The sequence below is a fragment of the Hibiscus syriacus genome, unplaced genomic scaffold, assembly GCF_006381635.1.
Source record: "Hibiscus syriacus cultivar Baekdansim isolate YM2019G1 unplaced genomic scaffold, ASM638163v2 tig00110721_pilon, whole genome shotgun sequence".
Taxonomy (NCBI): domain Eukaryota; kingdom Viridiplantae; phylum Streptophyta; class Magnoliopsida; order Malvales; family Malvaceae; genus Hibiscus; species Hibiscus syriacus.
In genome coordinates, this window is record NW_024062839.1 from 668,135 (window position 1) to 679,805 (window position 11,671).

At 38.1% G+C, this 11,671-nt stretch overlaps 2 protein-coding genes across 2 annotated transcripts; one reads left to right on the forward strand and one right to left on the reverse strand.

Moving 5' to 3' along the window:
- The first annotated feature begins 301 nt into the window (after positions 1–301).
- Positions 302–3,261, forward strand: LOC120139072 (acyl-coenzyme A thioesterase 9, mitochondrial-like). The gene is made up of 5 exons (XM_039154405.1): positions 302–788; positions 885–1,062; positions 1,452–1,918; positions 2,717–2,845; positions 2,954–3,261. The coding sequence occupies exons 1-5, from the start codon at positions 405–407 to the stop codon at positions 3,101–3,103; spliced, it is 1,308 nt and encodes a 435-aa protein (XP_039010336.1). The 5' UTR covers positions 302–404; the 3' UTR covers positions 3,104–3,261.
- A 114-nt stretch (positions 3,262–3,375) lies between these two features.
- Positions 3,376–7,904, reverse strand: LOC120139071 (formin-like protein 1). The gene is made up of 4 exons (XM_039154404.1): positions 5,794–7,904; positions 5,462–5,661; positions 4,900–5,144; positions 3,376–4,406 (listed from the first exon to the last, which is right to left on the reverse strand). The coding sequence occupies exons 1-4, from the start codon at positions 7,791–7,793 to the stop codon at positions 3,567–3,569; spliced, it is 3,285 nt and encodes a 1,094-aa protein (XP_039010335.1). The 5' UTR covers positions 7,794–7,904; the 3' UTR covers positions 3,376–3,566.
- Positions 7,905–11,671: the final 3,767 nt, after the last annotated feature.

The window sequence follows — 11,671 nt, forward strand, 5'->3', positions numbered from 1 at the left end:
CACCTTGGGTGATCGACCTTGTCCTTGTTAAACGCGAAGCCAATTTTACTGCTGATTTCCTCGCCAAACTTCGCACCAACATTGATGGCTCTCAAAGAGTTCTCCAAGATATTCCCTCTTTGCTTTTTGACATCCTTTCTAGAGACGGCCCCCTCATGTGAGGAACCGCATTACTTAATGTAAAGGGCTTTGCCTTCTAAAAAAATCATAATTTAGGAATATAATTGAAATGTTTAAAACTTCGGAGACTAATATAAAATGAGGATCATAGTTAGAGGGCATGTTAGGTAAGTAACTCTAAAAGAACAACAACCCTGAAATTGAAATCGGAATTCCTTCAAACCATCAAAATTGTCAGCAACCCTTGCGCAGGAATCACCTGAAAAAACATCCCAATTTGCCCCATGGATTTCAATTGCGCATCTCCTAAAACTATCCTAGTGTTCTCTACTTTTTCCTCTCCCATAGACAGTTCTCCTCCAGATTCCACATCGACCAGGAACAAGAAGCCCATAAGCCTATGGCCCGGAATGTACCATTCACCGGTGACTAATGCTTTATGGGAAGCAAGGTCCAATATATTCGAGCGACTCCTTGACCCACCAAAAGATGCGCCCCCACAGAGCGAATTACTCACAAGAACTCCCTCTCAAAGCAGGACCAGCATCTTCTATAACTTGTCATCTGATTATATCTTGAGGGAACAGTATAGGGATCCCTGGAATGAAGTTAGAATCGGGAAATTGCTTGAAGACCTTGATGCTTTAGCTGGGGCTATCTCTGTCAAGGTTTCATTTAACAATTTTTTTTACATTGGAAAATCTGGGTTTAGACGCTTTTTTGGATGGTTAAAGTTCGTGTGTTTTTTTTTTTTGTGAAATTAGCATTGTTCGGATGATGATAGCACAACAAGGCCTCTCTTGCTCGTAACAGCTGCTGTTGACAAGATTGTTTTGAAGAAGGCTATTAGTGTTGATATTGATCTGAAAATTGTTGGTTCTGTTATATGGGTTGGGACATCATCGATTGAGATTCAACTAGAAGTCATTCAATCCAAAAATAGTGCTTTCTGAAATCTGAGATTTGCCTTGTTCGCTTCATTAATCTTTTGCTATTGATTTTTATGGATTCCATTTTTATTTCTGGTTCATTTATATACTGCACAATTAGGAGAAGCATGTTGTTCTTTCTTGTTTTACACAATTTCGAGTATTCGAACACTGAATTATCATCTATCTTCTCTTGTGATGTTGGTTTTTTTTCCTACTTGAATGATACTTTGCCTATACTCAGATACTACTTTGAACTGACAATGTTTGATAGTGTTGGTAACGGCACTAAAGTTCCAACACTTACAAACATGTCGCTTCTATTTCTCATTTATGGATATATCAGATTGAAGTTTGGCCACGTTGATTTAGACTTTGATCGGATAAGGTTATTTCATGCAGAAAACCCAGATGGTTCAGATTCAGTAGCTCTAACAGCTAACTTCATCTTCGTGGCCCGTGACTCTGAGACCGGGAAAGCTGCTGCTGTTAACCGGCTTTCACCAGAAACCGAACACGAGAAGCTTCTTTTCGAAGAAGCTGAAGCTAGAAGCAAATTGAGAAAAAAGAAAAGAGTAGGTAGAAGAGAATTTGGCAATGAGGAGATAAAGAGACTGGAAGTGTTTTTGGCTGAGGGCCGAATCTTCTGTGATATGCCTGCATTAGCAGATAGAGACAGCATTCTTTTAAAGGATACCCGTCTTGAAAATGCTTTGATCTGCCAACCACAGCAGAGGAACATCCATGGTCGAATTTTCGGAGGTTTCTTAATGCATCGGGCCTTTGAGTTAGCTTTCTCAACAGCTTATGCCTTTGCCGGATTGGTGCCTTACTTTTTAGAAGTTGATCATGTTGATTTCTTAAGGCCTGTAAGTACCTTTCTGCTTTCTAGGGAGCTTTTAGCATTAACTTAAATTTGTCTCGGATAGAGAGAGATCGAGATCCTGAACCAGTTATGGAAGGGCTGAACTGCTAAACACGTCTATGCAAGACAACAGTCGCGACTGTTTTCTTCTTCTTCTTTGCCTTCCATGCTAGGTGTTATTTGATATCGTTTCAGGTTGCAACAATCTTTTCATCCCCATTTTTTTGGCCTTCAAACTTTATTTCAACCATATCCTCATGAAATGGAAGGCGAGAATGAACTTTCATATTCAATATTAAGTGTGTTTCCAGCATCTTTGTGTCACGGCTGGGAGAGAGGAGGAGAAACACAAAGTGAAGGGCATTGGGGATTCAGAAAATGAATTAGGGATTGAGCTAGGGATTGCACGTAGTTAATTGGGGAATTTTGATGAAGAGGAATTAAAAGGGGAGTATGTAACTCACATGGGAAAATTAACATGAAGAAAAGGAAGGGAAACAAGGGCCTTAGGATAAGCCCAAGTCAAAATAGGAGGAAACCTAGTGTATTGTGATTAAATAACCATGTACTGCAGAATATAGTTTTCATGTGTGAAAAGAATGAATTTTTTCTTCTCTTCTTCGTCTATTTTTCTTCTCTATTTCTTGAGGGTCATAACACTTTGATTTGCATTTGTGCTTCATATTACGTCTATCTTTAGTTCATTAACTGTCAACTATACATGAAAGGTATGGGATTGCTATCCGTTCATATTTCGCGGAACTTTTATAACTTAAGCAAAGAATACTTGTGTTTCGAGCAGGTTGATGTAGGCAACTTCCTTCGATTGACATCCTGTGTTCTGTACACTGAACTCGAGAATCCAGATCAACCTTTAATTAACGTCGAAGTTGTTGCTCATGTTACGAGGCCTGAGATTAGATCTAGTGAGGTAAAATCCTTCAAATGCACTATTATAGAACAAAAGGCTTCTACATGCTTGATTCTGTGTTCACTACTTTCATACATGTTATCTCTTTCTGTAAACGTATCCATGCAGGTATCAAATACATTTCATTTCTCATTCACTGTCCGGCCGGAGGCAAAGGCCGAGAAGAACGGATTTAAGATTCGAAAAGTAGTTCCTGCAACGGAGGAAGAAGCACGTCGTATTCTAGAAAGCATGGATGCTGACATGCTGAGACAATAAAACCAGTGAAGCAAAAGCGATCAACACCACTTACTAATATAAGCAATATTATGGTATTAGTAATGTGAAAATAATATTTGAAACAAATTATTGTGGCCTGCTATAAATTTACAGGCATGAATCTGATGAATGTAAGAATTCTCCTTGAAGAATCATTACCAAAGTTCTCAATTATGATGCCTATTGAGGTGAACTTCAGTTCAGAGTTTAATACATAGCTTTACTTACAAGACATCAAAGACTACCTCATTGTTTTCCCAAGAAAATTCCTCTACTATTATATCATATATATGAACAAAACTGTTCCAAAATTATTTGTACATGGATTTATACAGATATAAAAATAAGAATACAAATAAGTAAATTACAGCGACCGTGCATTGCAGACCAGGCCATACAAGCTTCAATCAAAACCCAAACCACCCAGTTTTGGCAGCTTCTATTTTACAGCTTCAGCAAACAACTAAGGTGATGCAGTCTCATCATCGGAACCAGAACCATACTGCGATCTCCTCTGACGAAAAGCTTGGGACATCATCGGATTCACCGGAACCGGAAACACTGGTTGCATCATTGGATTCACTGGAACTGGGAATTTATGGACAGAACTAACAATGGTTCGTTCATTTATCATCCCGACTTCCTTGCAGACTCGTTCGAGAATCGTAAGGAAATCCCTCACCACCATAAAGATCCTAAATGGGTGGGCTTCTTCCTTTGTAGAGTTCCCATGGAAGTATTCAGTGATCTCCTTTACCAGCGATAGTGCTACACTTTCATGGGCTCGAACCCTTATAATATCTTCCTCTGCCATTTTCATAAACCTGTTCATCGATTCTGAAAATCTCTCTTTGCTCTCGCCTGACCCCATTGTTTCATTTAATGTTAGAACGTCACTGATGTTTTCGATGCCTCTAGAAAGCTTCAAGACATCACTGTTAAGTACATCGGAATCCATTGCAGCAGCTTTCTTCACATTGGTGAGCTCTGAACTGAGACTAGAAACAACTTGTAAACCGAGCTTCCGACACTGAGCATCTTCATTTGAAGTGGAGTTTTCTGTTTGGTCATTAGCATTTGAAAGACGAGCACCCTCGGTTCTTATGATTTCTTGTACAACGAAATGCAAGAGTGTGGTCGTCCCATCTGCACCCTTGACATCAACAAGCTTAAGGAGTGTATCAAGTTTAAAGGCATGAGCATCACCACGGTTTGTCCCAACGTTCATGCGGTTTCCAGTCTTGAGCACAGCCTCTAGAAGTTTGAAAAACATCCTACTGGTTCTCAATTCCTCACAAGCAGCCTGTGAAAAGGAAAAACCATTGAGATACAGCTTAAGATAATCGATGATGAAGTAACAAGTTTTGTTAGTCTGGCATTAAGTCTATGAAATGAAAGATTAAGAAGAAAAAAAAAAGATCCTAGCACCCATATAAGGCAAAAGAGCATGCAAACAGTTTGTTCATATTGCCAATATTCAATGGTGCTCGCATGCCAGGTGAGAACACACACGCTATATCTATTCTCACTATTGAAATGGTTACTATAATCAACATATTGGTCTTTCACACTTTACTTTAAAGAGAAATCTGTGATAAAAGATTGTGAATAGTCAAAAGGATAGCAGTAATGTTAGGTGCAGAAAATTTCTATACCACAATGAAGGATATGTCAGTTGAATGAGTATTCACATTCACATTTTAATCCAGGAAGAAACAAGCAGCCAACAAAAGCAGAAAGAAAATAAGCAGGAGAAAGAAAGCAGGGAAATGCGAAAGCACGTCGTGTTAAATTACCTCTAGAGTTTCAAAAGACTTTTTAAGGTATTCAACTTCAGTCTCGAAGTTAGCTATGTAGAGCATTGCATCCACCCTTTTAAACGCAAACGGTATATCAAGAACTGTTTTTAAAAATTTCTCGGCAGGACCAAGTTTGACTGGTGAATCATCTTTGTACTTCTTCAATTTACGTTCTTCTTCCTTTGTTGGAGCCATTTTCAATAAACTTTCAAGAAGTTCAGTTCCAAGTGTGTCTGCATTACCTGTATCGTCGTAGATGTGTATTTTAGTTCCCATACATGAAAACTCCAAAGATAGGAAACCATATGACTGATCATGGCAAGGATATCAAAGCTCAATTGATATCATTTATAGGCAAGAAAAATTCCAGGAACAAAACCACTAAATTCAATGACAACTTCAGCAGAAAACGTTCATTAAGTAAAGCTCAAGGAACATAAGTACAAATAAATATGATCATCACCATATCCAGCAGCTTAGTGACCTTTGTGCAAATTATGGACATTTTAAGTCTTTAAGATCGACAAAACTTGAACCATAATTGCAACAATTTTATTACCTTCTATCAGGGCTTCACAGACTTCCTCGACTGTCACATTGAGTGCCCTTAACAAAATTGCTATGTTTTGCGCCTTTTTGGGATCCAGCACTCTGTTATCTTGGTTTGGTGATGGAAGAACAGGACGTGGAGTTGCTTGGTTTGGTTTCAAATTCGGTGTCTTTGCGACAAACAGTGTTTCAATCATCTCCTCATTCAACCTGCAGAAGCCAATCTCTTAGAAATTATTCAAGAAAGAAGTCCAATCACACCAAAAAGCTTAACTCAATTTGATCTAAAAGAACTAAATAAGATCTCCAAAGTACACATATATTTAGAGGTTGAAATCATACTTAAATGAGCTTGATCTGAGGTGATCCCACACCATTTCGCGATCGGAGCTGGCTCGCACTTTATCCCAGTGTAAAGGCTTTAACTTGGGTTTTGAAGCTTCCTCCGCCTCCCCATCCTCCACTGCCTCGGATTCGCACCTCGCAGGCAACTCGTCTTGAGGAATACTAATTGGGTTTTGCATCATAAACGGCATCGAAGGAGGTGTAAGAGGAGGCGGTCTCGATATCTGTTTAGCAGAAGATACAGATGAAAGTGGTTTCTCCCAGAGCCGTCGTTGCTTTGGAGGAGGAGGAGGTGGCGGCGGTGGAGTCAACATAGGCTTCTCCAAAGCTCCGGTAACTCTTACAGGAGATGCATCAGGACTGTTCTCCAGATCTCTTCCTCGTGATGAAGAAACTGAAGATGAGAACGAAGAACACCTATTGTAATCCCAAAAAGCAACCACCAATGGCGACTTCTCTGAGCTTTTCTCAAAAACTTCGTCAGATGATGATGAAGCCGATGATAGTAGAGGAGACCGCTCATTCTCATCCAACGCTCTTTTGGGTGATGTAGAGGCTGGTGACAGTGAAGGAGACCGAACAATCGGATTCAAATCGTTAACCATTCTCTCAGTTGAAGTAGAAGCCGAACCAACTGATGGCGACCGGGTTTGGTTTCGACCCAGATCATTAACCGGAGATTCTTTGACCGGTGAACTACTAGCAGCTGAAGCTGAAACTAATGAGCTCCCCATGTTTCGAACCAAATGCTTGAAATTTCTAATCGATGCATCTAGTTTCTCTATCAACGCTCTATTTGGAGTAGTAGTAGGCGAAGACAGCGAAGGTGACCCAGTGTTCCGATCGGGGACAATATATGAATCTGGGTTTTGGATGAACATCGGAGACAACGAGGGAGATTGGATGTTTCGATTATTTGACTCTTCCATGTTCAGTGACGTTGAAGTTAAAGACAGCGAAGGAGATCGTACATTTCCATTTGAAGCATTGGAAACTCGTGGCGAATCAGCTGAAATCCTCGCCGGAGCTAAAGAAGGTTGAACGTGAACGAGTTCAGGAGATTTCGGATTGGATCTTACTGGACTCGCACTAACCGGCGGAGATATACTGAGTGATTTAGACCTTGCGGGTGAACTTGAACTCGAACTCGAAGATGAACTCGAGGAAGTACTACTAGACTCAATGCTTTTCACAGCAATTGCCGCAAATGCTCTTCTTGATCTGGATCCGTTCCCACTAGGACTATCTCGACAACCGGGAGATCCTCTCGGTGAATAAAAATTCTCCTCTTCGTCTTCTTCAGTAACCGACTGAACTTCACCGGCACGGAAGTTCCAACAGGTGCTCTGTCTAGACAACGGCGGCAACGGCTGGAGCTCCGGGGAACCCATTTTTCTCGAATCAAATCTAGCATTAGCCCGCGAATTATTGGAGCCACCACTATCGACTCCGCCTCGCGCATTCGCCAACGTACCCAAGTAAAGCAATTCGGAACTGGTGGTGGAAGTCGTCCTCAGCTTACCAGCAAGAACATTGTTGGGGTACAATCTACTACTGTTATTAGATGTCAAGGTCTTGTTATCATCAACAGGGCCACATTTCTGCTTGCGGCGGTGTCGGTAGTAGAAGTAGAGGAGCAAGGCAGCAACTAGAGAGGCGGTGACGACGGCGAGGATGATGATGATGTGAGAGGTGTGGTTGCGAGAAGAAGCGTGGGGGAGTGTGAGGGAGGAATTGTTGGCGGGGAAAGAGGCGGAAGGGGAAGGAGGAGGAGGAGGAGGAGAGGAAGGGAAAGAAGGGAAGAAAGGAGAGTCTGGAGGAGGAGAAGAGGAAGAAGAAGAATAGAAAGGGTATTTGGAAGGAGGGGAAGGAGATGGAGGTAGAGGGGTGGTGGATCCGACGGGGACGAAGGGTTGATGGAGGATCCTACGGCTGTGAATGTGAAGCGATTGACATGGCAGAAACAACAAGGAGAAGAAGAATGGGTAGGGAAGCATTTTGTGATTTGCAGGGGATGAGATTTGTTGTTGGGACTAATATTTTTCTTTTGTTTTTGTGAGAGGAAAAGGGGAGGAGCATCATCATCCAGCTATGGTTCGGCTGGCGGTATAGTGATGCAGGTGAGGTGAGGTGAGGTGAGTCGAGTTTGAGTGAATCGGTGAGTTGGGCTGCTTTCATTGGACTTTATTTTTTATTATTAATGTTTATATTATTGTACGGATCTATTCTAAGTGTAGAGTTAAGAGCATCTCCAACGCTGCAAGAGAAATGAAACTGCACGCTACATGTAATAGCAACGTTACAAAAAAGTTTTTTATATGATTTTTAGTTTTAGTTTTTTATTTTATTTTGTTATATTAAACCTAATATAATATATTTAAGTAAATTAAATTGTAAGATAGATAAAAATACATCGAAATTAGATGAATAAACATATTAATTTTACTTACGAAATGCACTAATTGAGTATTTGTAGAATGAATATTCTAATTCGGAGAATTAAAATAAATAATTATGCAACTTTTTTCGTATTATTATTAATTGCAATTTTCTTATTTATTTATATTTTCGTAATGTTATTTATGAATGTTTTATTACTATTTTTTATCTTGATATTTTTTAGAAATGTATATGTTTTATTTTATATTTGCAAAATCAATATTATAATAATTAAATATTGTGAATAAAGTAGAGTTGGTGGTAATGTAAGATAGCGTTGGAGATTAATTATTTTTCATCTTTAGAGTAGAGATATAAATGTTGTAGAGTAGAGATGAGGGCTTGAGATGATCTAAGAGTGTTTGTTAGAGTTAAGAGACAGTGATAGGCTTTAAAAAAACAGCTTTCATATAACGTTTAATACAACATTACTCTCAACAAAACGAGAACTTAATTCTCAACAAAACGTTAAAAGTCATTAGAAAATCAATAGTCGTTTCACAAAAACGGGAGGAGGGATTTTATAAAGAGTAATACTCATTTCAAAAATAATTAGAAGAATATTTTTTGAATAATTTTGATTTATGATGATGAGATATAAAGAATTTTACTTCTGATAAGTCTTGAATTCACAATATGTGAGAGAAAAAAAGTGTAAAGTGAAAACTTTTTAATCATCTGGTTTAGAGATTATTGAATTAGAAGCACTGATGGAGCAAGTTATGATAAGGGGTGTCATTTTTTTAATAAATTTAGTATAAAATTATTATTTTTAAATAAATTAATATATTTTTTAAACTTGAATTTAATAAAATTAAAATTTTATCTTTTGGCACTTTTATCTCTGTCTTTTGTTTGGTTTTTTATCTCTGTTTTTCAAAATTTTGTTTTCATGACAGATCTTGCTGACGACTTTAGCGGGGTTGGATTTAAACACTGGAGAATAAGAGGTTTTTGAAGTGGAGGATGAATCTAAAAGAACGAAAGTTTCGTATGAGTTCTGATTTGTGGGCACTTTTCTGATGTCCAGTATGGTAAACTTTCAATCTATGAGATCTACCCTAGCGAATATTTGGCATCCGATTGGGGTACTGCAATATCAAACATGGGCGATCGTAGGTTCTTGTTTCACCTTTTTCTGGAATTAGATGTGGATAGGATTGAGGTTGGCGGTCCATGAAATTTTAATTCTCACTTGTTATTTCTCCACAGGTTAAAAGATGGGTAAATCCCAAAGATGATTCCTCTAACCTGCGTCATTTATTGGGTGCTAGTCCACGATATCCTTCGGGTTTCATGATGGATAACACAACGAAAAAGCTCGATAATTTTCTTGGTTCTTTTATGGAGTATGATTCCAATTCAACAAATCTTGGTTATAAGCGAATTTGAAAAAGGAAAAAGATTTTTTTCTTTCAAAATGATGGATCCTTTCACTATGTTCGCTTTGAGTACAAAAAGTTGACCTTATTTTGTTTCATTTGTGGTAAGTTGGGTCACAGGGAGAGCTTTTGTCCTGTTAGGGCTCGACATGGTGGAAAAGAACTTCCTCTGGCTTGGGATCTTTTGATCAGAGTGTCGTTGGAAAGGCAATGCCGTCGTGTAGTGTTTGGTTGCCCATTGTTTAGGATTCACTAACGTAAAATATGAAATCTAGCTCATTTAGATAAACTCTACTCTTATTTTGGATGAGAATTTTTCTCCTAATTCCACTCAACCAGAGAATCCTAAGACTATTTAACCTATATAACACGCAGGAAGAGTATTTTGGGCAAAGAGGGTATTAGGTCATATGTTCCAATTGGATCGATTTTGATTGGCGATGGGCCATGAGATGCAGACGTAGTTATGAGAAATTTATAGGAAAATAATCTAATCTCAGGTTCGAATTAAAAAAGAAGCCTAGAATTTTAAATAAGAATTCAAATTCTCAAGAAAAACAAGTTGGCTTGGAGAAGTTATCACAAATGTTTTAATCTCAAAATAATTCTATATCAGCAGGACCTGCTCAACCGGGAGAAAAAACTCCTAAACTAGAACGTTCGAAAGTTGAGGCAGCATCAGAAGATTAGGCATCTGAAACATGCTATGAAATACACGAACTCTAAGGTTTTCTTTATGGAAACCAAGTTACTATGACAAATGTTCGTAAAAGTTGTGGTTTTCCGAATGAGATTGAAGTAGCGGCAGTGGGTAGAAGTGGGGGTTTTTATTTTGGTTGGAAGAATAATTGTAGAGTTTCTTTGCAATCATATTCTATATGGTATATTGATGTTTTGATCAATGGAGATGCACCAGTTTATATGGGGCTCCGAACATTTGGAATAGAGAACAAGCATGGGATTTGATGCCGCAGCTGAATTTTGATCCTTCATGCTTTTAGTTTGTAATAGGTAATTTCAACGAGATCTTATTTATCCATGAGAAGCAGAGAGGTCTCTTAAGACACAAAAGTCAGACAAGTTCTTTCTAATCGGGTTTTACTGGTTGTAATCTTAACGATATAGGTACTATGGAGCCTGGTTTACGTGGGAGAAAGGTTGATTCAAAGCTACAAACATTCGAGAACGTTTGGACCGTGGTGTGGCTAATGGCTCACGGTGGGATGCGTTTCCCCATTTTAAGCTGGACCATTTGCATCATTTCTTTTTCGGTCATTGTACCCTATTACTTTGTACCGAAGCTTTTGTCTCACAACCTAGTCCCCATTGAAATTTTCGTTTTGAGGCAGCTTGGCTTGCTGATGAGTCTTGTGAACTTGAGGTGAGAAAATTATGGAACATATGGAACTTTTCTTTGTTGCAAAAACTGAAATTAGTAAGTAAGAGCATGAAAATTTGGTTTAGACGAGTGAAGCGCGAAAAGTTTATTGGAAGCACGAAAATTGGCTTTTGGAAAACAATTGAATGATATACAGTTAAAACTCTATAAATTAATAATGTGAGGACCGGAGAAATTTATTAATTTAGAGAGTTATTAATTTATCGATAAATTAATAATTATTAATTTAAAGAGTTTTTAAATAATTATATTGTACATACCAAACAAAAAGGCAAATTAGTCTATGCCTCTTAGAATTACGTTACAAGAGATGAGTTAAATTAATAATGAGCTCCAAATAGACTTGAACTTTAAAGGAAAACAGACAACTATTGAATCATATTTCAATAGAGTGTAATATATATTTTTTAGTTTCTATGAATTATTAATTTATGATTTTCTTGGGACCGAAAATTATAAAGGGATCTCACGAAAAATTATTATCTTATTATTTTATCGAGTTTTTGAATTTTTTACATTGGCTCAAGTCGGGACCGACAAATTTATTATTTTAGAGAGTTTATTAATTTACCGAGTATTAATTTAAAGAGTTTCTACTATATTCGCCCAATTAAATTATGCACAAGTTAATGATGAAGTCCTCGTGATATTGTAA

Coding starts and splice junctions, on each gene's coding strand:
- LOC120139071 (XM_039154404.1), bottom strand. CDS start 7,793: ATGCTTCCCTACCCATTCTTCTTCTCCTTGTTGTTTCTGCCATGTCAA. Junction 5,662..5,793: donor CTCAGATCAAGCTCATTTAA/GTATGATTTCAA, acceptor TGGCTTCTGCAG/GTTGAATGAGGAGATGATTG. Junction 5,145..5,461: donor CTGTGAAGCCCTGATAGAAG/GTAATAAAATTG, acceptor ACGACGATACAG/GTAATGCAGACACACTTGGA.
- LOC120139072 (XM_039154405.1), top strand. CDS start 405: ATGGATTTCAATTGCGCATCTCCTAAAACTATCCTAGTGTTCTCTACT. Junction 789..884: donor CTGGGGCTATCTCTGTCAAG/GTTTCATTTAAC, acceptor TTGTGAAATTAG/CATTGTTCGGATGATGATAG. Junction 1,919..2,716: donor ATGTTGATTTCTTAAGGCCT/GTAAGTACCTTT, acceptor TGTTTCGAGCAG/GTTGATGTAGGCAACTTCCT.